General features: G+C 40.9%; 1 protein-coding gene across 8 annotated transcripts in view; it reads left to right on the top strand.

Moving 5' to 3' along the window:
- MTUS1 (microtubule associated scaffold protein 1) overlaps positions 1-16,914 on the top strand; it is a 115,060-nt gene that overhangs the window by 75,292 nt on the left and 22,854 nt on the right. For all 8 annotated transcript variants that reach the window (XM_083833505.1, XM_083833503.1, XM_083833504.1 and 5 more), the window contains one exon: positions 11,095-11,312. In XM_083833505.1, the coding sequence (XP_083689631.1) occupies positions 11,095-11,312 (218 nt within the window). The remainder of the gene's footprint in view (positions 1-11,094; positions 11,313-16,914) is intronic.

The raw sequence follows: 16,914 nt of genomic DNA, 5'->3' as shown, positions 1-16,914 counted from the left end.
AGCCCTGAACGTATTCAAGAAGGATGCAGAGCTGGGGAAAAGGGATTGGGATTTGTACTGGGGAGGCAATTAGTGGGGTCTGGGAAGGATTTGCAGATGGTGCAAACTAACCATGGCAGGATTCCTTGTTCCAGTTGACTCTGGGGCCTGACTTTGCAGACACAAACCGAAGCATGAAGGTCAAAAATACATATCTATGGCGAAACAGTAGAGGGCACCAGACAACAAGGACCAACGTCCTGTACAAGAAGTAGAAATGGAGAGTGAAGGTGGTGAAGAGGAAACAGGAGCAGAGTGTGAACACCGGTCTTCCCTTTGCTTGGCTCTCTGGGCAGCTGTGCATTTCAAGGATGACAAAGCACAACTGCAGCTATAGGAAGGTATGCAGAAAAAAGAGGACTCCTTCAAATGTCTTTTTGCCTACCTAGAGCAACACCTAAAAAAGAAACTTACTAAAATGTAAACTCCATACATAAACATAATTGTTAGCTCCTAAATGTAGTGCTTTCTTTTCTTTGCTTCAAAAACTGGAGAATTCAGTGATTTAAGGTTGCCTGTGGGGTGTGTATGAAGAACTGGTTTTAGCAAAATACACACGCCTAAAACAAGGATAATTGAGAGAGATTTGACAAGCTTTAACTTGGTCCTCATTGACCAAGGCTGCAGCATACAGTACCACATCTTCATGCAATTGCTTTCCATCATGTTGTCATCTTCGTGCTTAAAAATGGATGACTCCCTGCGTTTTTAATGTGCATCAAGGCTTGATTTATCAGTGTACATACAGCCACTCTCTTTCAGGTCAGAATACATACGCTCTAGGCTTTAGGCATTGTTTTGATTTTTATTCCCCCCCCCCCCCCCCCATATGCTTAACTAGCTTGTGCTGGATTTTGTCCTAATTCAGAACAAGCTAAAATATCAAGCATCAGTATCGCTCTTGGCTATTTAAATAAAAAAAAAAAAAAGCTTGATCTACTGATAGTCTAACTTATGTGTGTTAGAGTTGCCTTCTATATGTTGCATATCGCTTCAAATGTATTTCATTTGCAGTCATCTCTGTATGTATGGTCAACTTATTGATATCTTTATTTTTGTATTTGATGTATAGTTTATGTTTATGCTTGATACACACTAGCTAGATGAAAAACTTTCAGTTCTAGGTGTTGCAGTTCCAGTAAGCTTGGTGACTAAATATATTACACATGCAATTTTAAGACACAATATAAAAAAAATGATTCTTGTCGAAAGTCAAATAATGCTTCTATAAGATGGATCTGTGCTTAATAAGGTAAAAACTGTTAAAGGCACAACACTGGTATTTTTAGAGTATTTTTTCTATTATTTATTTCCTTCCATCTTCACTGACTTTGTCAAAGCACCACTAGTAGGGCTGACAAAATGCACGGCCATTTGACATCATCTCACCCAATACTGAATGTGTTGTCATGAAGACTGGATAAGAAACAGCTACTGAGGAAGTGAAATAAATGTAATACTAATACAACGTAAGGCACAGTTCTAGAGAATCTTTATTACTGGACTTCAATTCAAAGCTTGCTCTTTAAAAAAAAAAAAAAAAACAGGCTTGTTGATCAAGAAGTTGCAGTAAGATAATAGTAAGATGATAATAAGTAAGATAACGAGTGAGATAATACTCTCCTTTGTGCTTTTATTTGGTAATCCACCAGCAATTTAGAAGATAATACATCTACTTAGTTTCAGTTTGGGTATCTTTACAACTGTCATAATCCAGTTTCTTGAAACATTTCAATGTAAGATTGATATAGGTTTTAAAACATGAATGCTAATCTTCAGAAATGTGAATAAAGTTAATGCAACATAGGGATTTTGTATGCCTAATCTGTATAGTTTAAAAAAAATCATACCAAATTACTGGCAAACTAAACTGTCATTAACATGCTTCTTCTAGGGGGAGAAATACTGTGTTGCAGGAAATCATTAGTGCGTTTGACAATGTCCTAAAACAGCTCAAGAGCCATATTCTGTATGACTAGTGACACCTTAAGGAACAAAAGACACATCAGTGTTAATCCCTTGGGTGAAGGAAGGCATGTTTTGCGCTGGGAAATACTGAGGCTTTGGCAGGTGGTTAATATTAATGGGCGAGTGCATACAGGGACCCAGTTCAAAGGCTGTCATGGGTGAGAGTCTGCTTTATTGGGGGTAGGAACTGGAAAGATGATGTACTGAGGAACTTTAGTGCAGTATTACACATCATTGGCATTTTGCTTGCTTTGGTTTCGTAGCTGCCTCCTCATTGCAGGGAGAACCATCTCTCCCTCACAAAAAGACAACAGAAGCATCCTCCTAGCCCAGCAGCAAAAAGTCCTACAGCATGGTGTAGGGCAGAGGGTTCGCTACACACTGGGTTATCACTTGGGAGCCTGAAAGAATGAAGTATGTTTTGGATTACCTAGCAAGGAGTAAGCTGACAGCTGCCTGCAAATGACCCTTTGCACAGGATTAGTTAAGGACTGCGTGGAGTTTCTAGGCCTTTGGTGGATGGCACGCAAATGCTTGGTCAGGAAAACTGTTTGCTCTGTCTTTCCTCTGTTGCGTGTATTTGCAGGTTTCCTCTTTCACCCATGTTACCGTGTAAAGTGTGCTGTAATGAACTGAAGCCCTTGTTTCATGCTCGGTTTGTTGTGTCAACAACCTGGATGCTAATGAGCTGTCTGCCAGATATTCAAGTTTCCAGGTAACAGCTGTAGGCTGCGAGACTCCGGTGTGGTCTGTAAGAGACATTTGGTCTCTTACCTAAGAATCAGCGCTGTAGCGGGCAGCGAAGTGTTTGACATGTTAATGGTTTGACACGCTAATGCTCTCCTAATGCTCTCCGCTTCAAAAGAGACCTGCTCCTCTCCAGCTGAGACCCCAGGCGGCCAGTGCAGCGAGACACGTGGGCTCAGCGTGCAATTAAAACATCACATAGGCATAGAGCTCTTTGAAGTGCAGGAAGACAGCTGAGACTTCTTTCCTTTTCATTGCCGTGTGAATAAGGACATCCAACTACGTGCTGGGAAGGGAGGAGCAAAAAGAAATAAATTTAGAATGCTGTGTTGAGGCTAGAAGTTAATGCTATAATGCTATACATCAGCGGCTGAGCTGGCACGAAAGGACAGGTACAGACTTCGGAAACAGTGCTTCAGATTGAATGCCTCGAATAATACATGGTAGTTCTGCACTTTCCCCCTAGTGCTGTACCAGCATTACACAGACATATATATCAATGCTGAAGAACCTTTGTACCTCTGCAAAGAAAGGCAGAGGCATTTCTGATGTGTAAGTTTGAATCCCGCTGCATCTCATTAAGCAGCTATGTCAGGTTTTGCCTGCTTGCAGTTAAATTTTGTTCAGTTCAACCTTTCAAACAGCCTCATTGTTGTTGGTTTTGCTCAGAACAATTTGAAAAGGATTTCATGGCAGCTAACCTAAGCTGATGTTCCTTGGCGTAGGCTTGGGCCTGACCTTGAAGAGAAATTCGAGAGGTTGCAGTAAGAGCAAAGGAAAGGGAGCACTACAGTTCTGCTCTAGGAAGCATGCAGCTGTCTAAGGCTGCGGACAGAGCAAGTGAGGGCTGTCTGCACTGATTTTTATGTAGACAGGCCTGAGGCAGTGCTTAGAAGCAAAGTACTTCTTCAGCAGCCCGTATTTGTACACTCACTAGGCTGGACCCTGGGAGGCATGGAAAGCTTTCACCATTTGCCAAGCTGAATGCAAGCAAAATTTTGGAGTTGACCAAGCTGTGGAGCTGCAAGGAGGGCTGGGAGACTTCCACCCAAGCCCAGCCTTTCAAGCCATCCACAGACACTGGTTTAGTTACGTTCTTGGGGACCGTTTTCCCTGAACGTTTGTCTGAAACTACTTTCTGGGTTCATAGCCTACAGCATGAGTTCTGAAAGAATTTAGGATTGCAACCTACAGCTAGCCAAATTTTCAGTTCCTCTCAAATACAATATACACACGGCTCCAGATTAAATCAAGTAGCTTCTCTATTTGTAGGGATGTTATTAGGTGTCCCTCTCTGAAGTGCCATAGCTTGTCACTAGGCAAACGTGTTAAAATCAAAGTGGTGGAATCAATCAGTCTTTGTTCTATTGCTTAAATAGCTTGTCTGCACTGTGGGAGGGGAGAATTACAGAGATTATTTTGAGGCTTCCGAGGTAGCTGCATGAAGACTAACAAACAAAGTGAAGTTATGTACTCACCTAAGGGTGATTCAGATGCTAGGCTGAGATCTGTTAACTCCCAAAGGAAAAACCCCGGAATCAGGCCCATGGATCATGCAGCACTGCATCTGATGGGACCAGCTCTGTTATGGGAGGGAAAGGGTAAGCATCTGGAGTAGAGATGCAGTGTACATCTGGTTCTTAAGCCTCTGCTAAAAACAGGTAGATCTTCAAGCTTACTTCAGTGTTTTTTGGTATACTTGGAGAAATTTGATCCAGTTGCTGATTTTTCTTCAATTTTATTGTTACAGTACTTCTAAAAAAAAATAGCAAGTGTACAGTTAGCACTTACAATTAGGTGGAAAAGAGACCTTTTGGAAAAGTGAAAGTCTGGTATACCTTCTTCTCTCATGTTTGGGAAGTGAAAATATCTGATTGCTGTGTCAAGTCTGAGCCCAGTTGGGGCTGTACAGAGCATGCAGTCACCCTGAATGTCAAAGTAGTTGAACTTTTTGTATGATTCCCAGTTAAGCTTTGTGTAAATGTTTTTGTTTAATGTTTCAAATATATTTTACAGTGTTAAGTAATACACCATAGTTCTTACTATGGTTTAGTGAGCTTGTTAACTTCAAAACTATGACTGGTGTCTTTTTTTTTGTTCATTTTCAACTTAAATCAGTGTCAGGTACAATTGATAAGATTAAACTTGCAATTTTCACGAATTACCCTCCCTCTCACACAGTGCAACCCATTCTCCACCTGTATCATCACTGAAGCAGTGGATATTAATGCAGCTGGATTCTCATTAGCTGCCAGTAAGCATCAGACAAGGTCTTCGCAAGCTCTTCACCTGTATTATTGAGATTTTTTGGAAATGCTAAGGTCTGGTAAAGGCTGGAATAAAGTGTTATACTGCTGAGCTGAGTTACTGCAGGTATTGGTCTAGGGATGAAGAAGTACTGCCAAGTGCTTGTAACTGGCTCTTCTCACCTGCCTGATCCATTTTGTCAAGGATTTTGTTACCTGGATTCAAAGGTCAGGTTGTGCTTCTGCAGTCTATTCTGTGGTCCAGTCTGCAGTGAGGGCTGTGCGTGGTCAATAGCACCTGAGCTCTCAGGATAGCCATCCAGCTACAAATGGGGCAGGGTGCTGAGGGGAGGAAGGCATTCCTGCAGCCTGTAGCTCCGCTGGGAAAGTCCCACTGCCTGAATATAGAAAACGTTCCAGAAGAGTGCATGTCTGGCCTTCTGGCAGGTGAGACGCTCAGAAAAAAGCTCTACCCCTGGTATTGTGTCCACCAGGGGGCTGTGAGAGTGGGACAGTTGGGCAATATTTGCAGGCTGTGTGTGGAGGATGTGTCTCCGATCCCTTCCCCTTCCCATGAGTGTGCCTGAGCTGGTGTGGGAGGCTAACTGGAAAGCGAGGAGTAACCTTGCGGTGCAAGCAGGACTTGCTGGGTCGGTTCTTTGGCCCTGCTCAGCAGCCCTGTGGTGAGGTAGAAATCTTGCAGCTGTGCACACACAAAAATCAGGGTTGTTTGTAATGTTTCCCATCCCCAAACTGTGCTGATGGGATTATTGCAGTTTTCTATGGATAGCGTAGATCTTCTGCTCTGGGATGTTCATGAGATCGTCACTTCAGAGAGAGTGTCCTGGAGGCATGACAGCATGAAGGTGTGTGTAAAAGCCTTGACCTTTAGCCTGTGTGAGACCCACTCTGAATGCTGGGCCTTACTCTGAATGTCAGGTCACCGGTCTGAGGGCAGACGCAGATGCTTCCTGTAGGGGAATATATATTGGGTTGGTCATTTTTTCAAACTGAATCCAATGACTGAGTAATTAAATCACTTTGTAACAAAACAGCTTAACAACCTGGCATCATTAGTCTTCCTGTTTTTACATGGAGCCTAAAATTATGGTGAGTTCTGTGTTTAAAATTGAGAAGTGTTAGCTTTTAAAAAGAAAAAATAACACTCAGAGGTGGTACCTAAAAGACTGCCTCCTTAACCTGTCAGAAACATCTCATTAGTCAGTTTTCCCATGTTGCTTTTGTAAGTGTTCGTTGTTTGTGAACTAGAGGATTTCCTCAGGATCTGGGTGCTTCCACAGATCGCTAAATGAGCATTCCTGGTAGTAATGAGCTGTGCTAATGAGGGGGGGGTATTCAGTGGGAGAGGAGCAATGGCCACGGCACTCACCAATTTATGCATCAAGTCTCGCTGCAGACATTAGCAGAAGGATGGGTACACAACCACCTTGTTTGAATGTAGGATTGAAATACCTGAGTACTGTCGAACTGTTGCAATTCACATTCTTTTTGAGCCTTTGTTGAAAAGGTAGGGCTGCTGTGTTCTTGCACCGTTTGGCTGCGTTGCAACAAACCTGGTAACTGATGCCCAGGCATTTTCTATTGATGCGCAGATCAAATGACAGTGGGGAGTGGCTTTCTGGGTGACATCCCATGTACAGTGATGTCAGCCAAAGATTTAAAAAATTCAGGTGTGGCATAATCTGCCAATTAAACCGATTAGTACTCGGGCTAACTCTTGAGAGGGAGCTCTGTCTCTACAGCTCTGCTTATTGAAGTATTTTATTTAGTCCCTTTGCCTTACCTAGTACTAGACTTCTACCTAGCACCTTCACTGAAGCAATCTGTAAGCTGACGTAGGACCATACTGAGGGCTATGTGCTAGCTCTCTGGCTATCTGAGAAATCTGCTGCTGGCTCACAAGTGGTCCTGACTGCTTGGAAGCTGTGGCCCTGGAGAAGTTCTGCGACCCCCGTGGGATCGGGATGGAGTGCCTCGCGGCATTGCTGGCAGACGTTAGAGCTAGTCAGGAGGCGATGGAGGCTGGGCAGAAGGAGCTGAAGCGTGACATGGAAACATCTCAAAAGGAAATCAGAACAGTGTTAGCACTGCAGAGGAGTCAACAGCAGGTGAAAGAGGAGCTGAAAGCAGAGGTGAAGTCCAGTCACTTGGATATAAGAAATGTGCTCGAGGAAATCCAGCGAGTAAGGGAAGAAATGGAAGCTCGATTAAATACTCAGGCCGATCTGGTCTTACTGATCAAAGAAGTGAGCACCAACTTGACATGCGTAGACAAGGCTTTCCAGAAGATGGAAGAGAGGCAGAAAGTTCTTACCAGCCTGCACCTTCCTACAAGAGAAGACATTGAGCATGGATTTTTCTTTGAGAGATGCTTACACAAGATGCATGTGAATTTTCAGAAGCCCGTGGAAGCTAATGGTTTGGATGAGGAACATGGAAACATGGTGCTTAGGGGTAAGACCATGGTGATCATATCATGGGGACTTGTGCTTGTCATGTGGTTTCTTTTGGCTATTTGGAATGCTTTTAAGAAATATATTTTTTTTCTTAGAAATTGAACCTCTCGCACTTACGCAGGCCTTCCTCGTACATGGTAAGCAATGGAAGGCTTTGATTTGGCTCTGCCAACCAAAAAGTGGGTGCTGGATGTTTCAGCTGGTAATTTAGCAGCAGTGCGCAAGATAGAGAGGCTCAGGAAACCAGCAGGACCTGGCAAGCCGCTCAAGTACTGTGCCAAGTACTGTGCAACGCTGAAGCTCCTAAACACAACTGTATGGTACGCACCCCAATGTATGAGTGGTTTTGTATTTCTTGCTTCTGATTACCTGCTAACCAGAGAAACTATGTATGGGAAATGGTTCTCATTATGGAAAAACTTGGGATGGGCCTAACAGTCTTCCCAAAGAAAATTCTCTACAGCTGCTGTCCATGCAGTGACTTCAGAAGGAGTGGGAGGGTTCCTGGACCTTTACCAAGGTCATAGGATATTCTTTTTTTTTTTTTTGTGCCAGCAAGACACTGAATCTTCTGTGACTGATTCAGTGATCAGAAGGCTCAATCCTTACAAAACTGCTGCTGCTATTTTTATAGATTAAAAAAAAGGATAAGACCCTACGTGGTGATTGTGTAGGGTTGCTGTGCTGCATGTAATACTTGAGAATCTGTGACTTACAGTCTTCAGAAATTGAGCATTTTAAATAGATTGGGTACTGTGTTTTCTAGACTGTTGGAGAAGAGTCCACAAGCTAACTGAAGGGGAAAATTTGTTTTACTTTGCAAGTCTGACTTGTGTAAAGGTGGCAAGTAAAAATGGCGAAGTGAGGAGGACTTGGGCTGGTGACTGATACTGTCCTTAATTTAGAGTCCATTGTTGATGTGTTGTATCAGTAATTAGACTTGATGCCTTTGTTCTAACGAAGTTATGGCTTTTGTTTTGACATCATAGTATGGCTTCTATACAAATCTGGAAACAATCTGTCATTGCTCAGGGGTACACAGGCCATAAATAAGCATTGGAGTGCTGCTGGCGTTAATCCGTAGAGGCAGTTCATGCTACGGAGGGTTGATGCTAGCAGAGAAATGCTTTTCAACATCTAAAGTGGTTCTGCAAAGTACATAAGCACATGCCTGTGATAAAATTGTTAACAGGAATGTCACTGAATTTCTCTTGTGCACGTTTTTTTGTTCAGCTTTTTTTAGTTCAGTATCCAGGGTTGGCTTGGATGAATGTTTGAAGGAGCTTCTCTGAAGAGGCTTGGTGGTCTGGGCACCACAATAAAAGCAGTGGTGTGAAACTGGCAAACTGATAAAGGCTAGCTATGCTGTGGAGACAGTGGATAGTTGGAATCTATTGTCACTTGCGGTTAGCTGTTGTATCAGGGTACTTATTTAAACAAAATAACTTCACTATGTAACAGTATCTGATGTAATTTTTTTCCCTGAATAAAAATTGTCTGCAACCCTTCGTACAGATGGGAAGCAGCTTTTCATGCTCTGTCGGGGTCCTAACAAATAATGTTAGTCACTTCATACAGTGAATTAAGTGTTGACATTAGTATCTTTATTAGTAAATTTATCCCGTACCCTTAAATCAGCAATAGTGCTCCAATTCTGTGTTTATTGTAAGGGAAGCTTTTAGGGAGGGAGTTGGAATAAATGAGAGAGTAGGAGTACATGAGCCAGTTGGGCAGGGAAGGACTGAATGTATGCCTTTATTCTCTAGTCACTGCCCTGTTTTTCTTCCTTTCCTCCCCTCGATTATTGCCTCTTGTGATTTTTTTTTATTTTTTTTAAGAACCTTCAGAAGGTGACCAGTGTTTGCTGCAAAAAGTATTTGCTGGAAGATTGTTGGGAATCTAACAAGACAGCTCTCAGATTTGAACCCTCTTTCATTTATAGAGGTGTAAATGAAACAACGTTATGTCTGCACTGTGAGAAAAGAACTGGCCCCATTAGGTAAAATGGTGGTAAAAATATACCTGGAACTGGCAGCCAAGCTTGGTCTGTTTCCCCTACTGATTAGAATTTGGTTTTTGATTTGGGTTATGTTGATACCTTTAACAGCTCTACTATTAAACAGCAAGACAGTATGTTTCTAATAGAAAACACACCCTGTAACAGTCAGCATCTCCTGAGCAGGAGTGCAGTGAAATTTCCAATAATGCAAGGGTGTCCAAACATTATAAAGGAATAATGCTGACATTTCTCTGACTAAGGGAGGACAGAAAATCTTGCCTAGAGAGGATTTATTTGGAAAATTCATATTCTTAGGAGGCCCTTCACACGCTGCTCAGCAAGAGGCACAGATGACATCAGTATTTTGAACAGAAAACTTTTTCAAATGTTTTGAAAACGAGCGAAGTCTATGCAAGACTGGTGTATTAATGCAACAGTTGATGTGTCAGACTAACATTAACTGAGAGTCAAAGGTTTATTGTTAATATTATTAAGTTATGTGATTGAGCCTTTCACTGCTGGCGATATGCAAGAGTCACTTGACAACCTTCATACCAGGTGTTTGGGCTTCAGAAGGGATTCATTAGCAGCTACTTCTAGTTCATTAATATGTCCCCTGTTTTTTCCACATGTTCTTGTTTTTCTTTTCTCCGAATCTCATCTCTCAGGTTTTATCACTTTATCTGGAAGAAATCTTGTTAAGTTGACACTGTACAAAGTAATCTCCTCCGATGTCTCCATTAAAATGCCAAGGGATATTTATGTATTGCGTCAGCCTTCTATTGCAAAAGTGTTTGCTTGTTCTGTGTGTGATCAAAAGACTGGCCCTATCTGCACTGCAGTACTGTACCTTTTTGGTCTGAAGGCAGCAGAGAAACCTGTAACCTCGGCGGTGTTTACGAATCAAGTGCTGGGTTATGTAATGTGGTTTCCTCTGGCACCACACGATTGTGTACTGTGAAGGGACTGAGGTTGCAACATAACTGAGAATATTAAGTGAGCTATGTAATTCTTGGACCGTGAAGAGCAGCAGGGCAAACTTGAAATATGCTACATTTTAGAGCATTTTTAAGTATCATCTTTGTGACCTAAATTGCTGATGCTAGAAACTTGTTGGAAGACCTTTGGGTAATGGAGCTCAAACCTGAGCTGTAGAGTGGAGTTTTTGCAGTAAATTTTTTTTGAAAGGAAGGAAGGAAAAGATCAAGGAAATGTGGGGAAAATGGTTTTGTATTCAGTACTACCTTAGAGTGTAGAAAATATGAAATACATGTTGCAAACGGAAGTGGTTGACTCATCTTAAGGTAGAAAAAGTCAGTGGATGGCTAGGATTACAGAAATCTTGCATTTTGTGTAAACACTTATTCAAATCACAGTATGTAGAATATGCTGAAAAGTAAGCCACAATACACAAAGGTAAGGACAAAGAGCGAAACATTGTATATGGTTCTAGATCCCAGCCTGTCAGATGATGATGTCTGATCCACAGTGCTATGGAAACAACCCTTTCTCCTAGTTAGTGTTTCAGGAAGAGTTTAGATCTATTTTCTTTTGTACCTTCCTTTAAGTTTTCATTAGACATAAAGTACAGATTAACTAATTGTTGTTTTTGTTCCAGTTGACAAGGGCAAGCAACGGAGTCCAAAAAGCTCGTGCATACAGACACAAACCTCCACAGATGTGCATTCACCTGGCACAAAAACAGCTGAGTTGACACAGTACAAGACAAAATGTGAGAACCAAAGTGGAATCATTCTGCAGCTGAAGAAATTCCTGTCAAGCAGCAACCAGAAGTTTGAAGCATTGACAATTGTGATCCAGCACCTGCAGTCTGAGGTAAAAAAAAAAAAAAAAAAAAAAAAGTCTTGCAACTAATCCATTCTGACTTTAATTTGTTGAACTGTTCTCAACAATGGCTTCTGAATATATTATACACTGATACATAAGCTTTCAAATAATTGAGAATGAAGTGAAGGATACTGGCTATTGAATCCTGCATTATTGGTAGTATCTTTACAATTATCGGCTTTCATTAAAAAAAAAAAAATAATAATAATAATAATAATGCACCTGAAATTTAGTGGAGTTCATCTGATATGTGTTAATGTTTGCTTGTCCTAGTCTGTTTGACGTACGGAATGACTTCATAAGTTTGATAATGCACCAGAATGTTGGTCTGCTTTGAAAGATTTTGAGAGAAAAGAAATCTCAAGTTAGGGGATAGCAGTTATGGATTTATGCTGCAACAGTTGATGCAGACTTTACTAGCAGTTCATTTTGTATTTATAGCTAATGTTCCAAGATTGATACCAGTTGTATTTTAGCCATTCCCATATGTAGTGATTTCATCCAATGTATAAAAATCACTGAGTTGTTTTAGTATGCTGCCAGAAACATAACATTCTCTTCTGCTGGGATAATATCTGTTCACTCTCCTTTCAACTAAAAACACTGCATTATCGTTAAGTCCAAGTCTGGTTCAACTCAGAAAGAACAGTTGCTTTTACTGAGTTTTGTGAGGTTGGTTTGTTTTAGTTTTTTAAACTCTTGGTTGGAACATCTTTCTCTAATATAATTTAAGATCTTCAAAGCAATTTGGTACAAGCTTTTTGGGTGCCTGTCATCTAATACAAAATTGTGAAATTTGGACTGCTAAACTTCCTTTCAGTCTTCGTGATATTTTATAATAAGCACCTAGATTTCTGGTAACTTTTATAATTAAAAGTCTTGGCCCAGGTTCCTTCAGATACTTTGTATTGCAATTTTTACTTTATTTTTTTTTTAAGGAATACTTAATCTGCGTATCTTTACCTGATATTTTAGTAAGAAGCCTATCATATGTACTTCTTCCAGGCTGTTTTACAGTGTATTTATAGTCTAGGCATTATTTCCTCGAGAATAATGGGGGTGGTTATTTGAAAAAAAAAAAAAAAAAAGTGTAAGATGGAGGGAAGAGAGAAGAACTTCATGGGGGAGAATAATTTTGCTGCTTCTACCTTTACATTATTACTTTGCATGTGGAAAGAAAAAAATATCGGTCAAATATATAAATTAAAATCAATAAAATAAAATCATTAAAATTTAATACTATTAAAAATAAAATCTAATTATTAATTTAATTAAATTTAATAAAGGCATATCAATTATATAAAACAAGTAATCCAGGAGTGTTAAGTCTAAGCACTTGTAACTCGGCTAAAAATTGATGTGTTGATGTACCTGCAGTTGTTTCAGGTATTGATGTTCTCTTCTTCCCCAGGATAAGACAAGTCCTAGGTGAAGAGGCAATGTCTTATTGTACTTAGTGTAGGAGTGAAGAGGACCATGGTTGGTGTAAGCAGTACTCAGAAATCTGATGAGTAGCTAGGGGAAACATCCTTCAAGATTTCTGTATTTTAGAGAAGACTGAAGAGTGGTCTTGTGTTGTTTGGTTGTTTTTTCCTTCCTTTCTGAAGTGTGCATTTTGGTCTAGCTAACTTAATCCCAACTGGCTGTGCATATGTTTTTTGGAAGTGTGTCTCAGGGATTGCTCCTATGTAGTTCTCAAATTTTGGGGGTAAATTCAGGGAGAAACATAGAGGGTTTAACTCAAGCTGAAAACCACTGCCTTAACTACTGCAGAGCCAGCAGAAAGTAGCTTCAGCTTTTATGAAAGTAGTTTTCAGGTTTTTTTGGCGGGGGGAAATCAACTAAGCATAATCTTTTTTATTATTATGTGAACAACAAGGCTGTGCTTCCCATTCCTCCTACTTGAGCAAGTGTGAAGTAACACAGTACAGCTTGAGCTGATAAAACAGTATGCTGTCACCAGCAGAAGGTCCTGCTGTATGCTCCTCTGGTGCTGGTCTCTCCCTGATTCAGCTTTCAGCTGCCAGAAAGCTACTCCAGCCATAGAGAGAGCATTTCTTGTCCAAATTAGTGACATGGACTGTTCTTCTGGTCAGAACGAGTGCAAGGGGGAGGCAGGGTTGAGGACAGGCTGCCTGGTTAGACAGAGAAAAGAGCCATGGTGAGCTGCTGCATCATTTCAAGGCTGTATGTCGCAGCTAGAGCCTCTTGGCAAAACCTGCCCCAGCCTTTCCTGTATTCCCTGCGGGAGCAGGAACTGACAAAGCCGAAGTTACTGGGAGAGGTGAATCAGCTGCTGCTATATTTTTTTCTTCTCTTCAAGAGGTCCCAGATGCATTTCTGTACCAAAATTTTAAATTGCTTCTTATGAGCTCATGTGAAATGGGATAGCTGCTGGCAAAATAAGAATTTGCTGGCAGTGACTTCTGTCAGAAACGCAGCCAGCCCTTCTGGAGTGAAGTTGTGAGGCTGCTGTCTAAGGGTTAAACAAAATTGTGTAAGGCTGCTGTGCTGTTTCCAGCCGAGCAGGAATCTCTAACAAAACTCTGTGTGAGCTCAAACGTGTTTGTTACAAGCATTATCATGGAGCTGTCAATATTAATAGCTGGCTCTGATAATACCTCTAACACTGGAGCTGTTAGGGTTTGTCCAGGTGATTTATGTGGTTACCTGCTTCTACCATGACTGTTCTGAATTTAAGCCTCCTCAAGGTGGGCCAGTCCACCCTGATAAAACTGTAAAACCAGATTTCAACCGAGCAGATCCTGTTGCAATGAGTTAGCACTAGATTGAAACCCTGGTGGCAACCTGAGTGCTTGATGGTAAGGAACATGTCCGATGAGAATGTCAAACTGTACCAAGATTTTTCTTTGTTAGATAACTGTGTGTACGCTAAGTGTTAAAAGTACGTGTCAAACTTCAATCTTACCAAAATACCAAGCTAGTCCTTCTAGATGGCTGTTTTCCCTCTAGTCCCCTGGTAATTCCTATGGCTCCGTAACTCTTTTCCTGTTTTTTTAAGTTCAGACAAGAAAGGAAAAGTGACAGTACAGAGGAAACGGGTTTACCAAGTGCAAAGGAAAGCCGTCTTCCGTTAGCCTTTAACTACGTAAGCTCTGAAATGTGCAATAGACTTGAGTGTTAATTTTGCATGTTTTGACTTTTTTCTTGTCCCTTTAGTAGTAGATGCGTTCAGAGAAACTCTAGAGATATGGTTTAAGACTTCTGGTGTAGGTGAGGCTGTGGCTGGCCGTGGTGGAGCCTGTCAGGCCTGCGGGCTTGCACTTGCACCTGCACGGCCTGGTGCCTGCCAGGCCCTGGGGAGAGCCAGTTCAGGAACATCATCAGGAGGCCACGGAGAGGAACCACTCTGGTCTGCTTTCATAGGTCTGTCCATACCTGAAGTTTTATGGGCGTGCTCTTGTGAAGTGGTTAACTCTGGGAAGGAGTGAGAGTGAAAAACCAGCAGCGCTGGTGTGAGGCAGGGATGTGTGCCTGAGAGGCCCTCAGCAGCACGAGCTCCGGTTAAAGCGCCGCAGCTTTGGGGTTGGGAGATGTTTGTTTTGTCTGCACGGTACTGGCTTGGTCTTATATTTGGTTTTGGTCACTTCTAAAGCTGTTCAAGGAAGATGTAGCTTTGAAGTGAAGAGGAAATGTATTGCTGTTGTGTGACTCAAACTGCTTTGTGAGTATTGAAAGTGTGAATTGACAGCTGCTGCCTTCATATTCTCGTATTTTAATGCATACATTTTAATTGCCACATTTGGAAGTACTCAAGTCATTAAAAAAAAAAGGCAGTAAAATGTTTTATTAATACCCAGTTCTGTTGGTTTTACTTTAAGAAATTAAATAAAATCAAGTCTTTCCGGAGCTTTTAAAAGACTCAGGAATAGAAGCGAGTTTCAAATTTTTGCCGGTGCTGCAGAGTTCCAGAGATGAACAGAAACAAAACTTTACTGCTGTTCTTCTCTTGGTGTACTTGAGAAGAATGGAATTTACAATTCAAATTTTACTTTGGAATGACTGTGGTGACTTCTTCAAGAAGTCTCCTTCACAGAGGGAATGTGATTTGCAAGGCTACAGAGCCTTGGCAAAATAATATGGGGATACCATTAATTGTGGATGCGATACAGGAAGCAACATAAGTAATGAGCTAGAAATTGTGTGGCTGAGATGGACTTCGGTATTTCTAGGTGGAAATAAAAATCTACCATTAATACATGAGCTACTGTAACTGGCATTTCCTGACATGTAGATGACTGTGAGAGTCAAGGTACTAGTTTTCTCGGGAATTTCCTAGCACTTAGTTTTTTTCCATCTTGGAATATGCAGACATGTTGATCAGAATAATTTGTGCTGGCCTTCATGGAAGCTCAGCAGAAAATATTTATATTTATTATAAGAGAAATGCATATCCAGCTTAAGGAGCAGAAGTACATATTGCATCACTAAACCCCAAACCCTTAGTGGTAAAAGAAAGAGTTTTGGAACAGTTGCATTTTTGGCATGTACATCCAAAATACATTGGCAAGGCCATTGTTAAGCACAGCTGTCTGAGTTTAAATTTATAGTTTTGACTTTCCAGAACCTAACATCAAACCTGTCTGGTTCTCATTAAGATTCTCATCCAAAATGCACTTCTTCTCATTAAATCTGGCTTCCCAGAGTATAGATATCTCTTTTTACAAGAGACAGAATGTAAGGATATAAGATCATTTTTGTTTCTTCAGATTTAAAAATAAATAAACAAGTAACCAAGTCACTTAAAACAGAAATCAAAAGATAATATCTTGGTTCTGAGGAATTCAGATCTGTTCTGTAAAGGATAGCATTTGAGAGATAACACAGTAGCTTACCCTTTATAGCAAACCTAGGCTCTGGCAGCTTGTATCTTACAGGTAGCTGTTGTGGAAAGCAAGGAAGTTTCAAGTTATTCTCAAGTTCTTTGTAACATTTGACTGCTAATTGACAATAACGTTTTTTGCAACATTGAAGTTTTGTTACTTTTCTGGGTGTTAATAGCTCACAACTGTGAGACCAGGCTCTGGTGAAATAGCCATCCAGCTTCTTAGAAGACACTTGAGTTACCAAATTTATTGGGTGCGGTTGGGTATTCAGAAGGGGTGATGGAGAGAACTGAAAGTTCAGCCCTGTAGCTAGTCCTAGCAAAAGGTGTGCTGAGAAAAATACATCTTTGACTTTAAAAACAAGTTTCATGTTTCAGGTAGCCAGTATTGCCTTCCCTGACAAAGAAGCTAATTCCCATGGCTACCTTGTTATTTCTCCTAATTTTTAAAGAAGATGCACAGTTGATGACAGTAGCAAGCTAGATGTAACTATTGCAGATTTGAAATAAAAGGGAGGGGCTCGTAGGAGAAAGAAAATAACATCTTTTGCTTCTTGTTTCCCTCTTTTTGTACTGCATTTTCAGATGAAATTCTAAACAGCCTTAAAGCCAGAAGGACTTAGAACAAATACTGTAATGTTTTGCTCAAGCATAGGATCTCCTATCCTAACCTTTAAAAATTTTGATAAAGGTAATTATAATTCTATAGATGTGAGAACTTAAGTTTTGGCATTGCAATTTGTC

This window comes from Anser anser, assembly GCF_964211835.1.
Source record: "Anser anser genome assembly, chromosome: 4".
Taxonomy (NCBI): domain Eukaryota; kingdom Metazoa; phylum Chordata; class Aves; order Anseriformes; family Anatidae; genus Anser; species Anser anser.
This window is presented reverse-complemented; position numbering and strand designations above follow the sequence as displayed.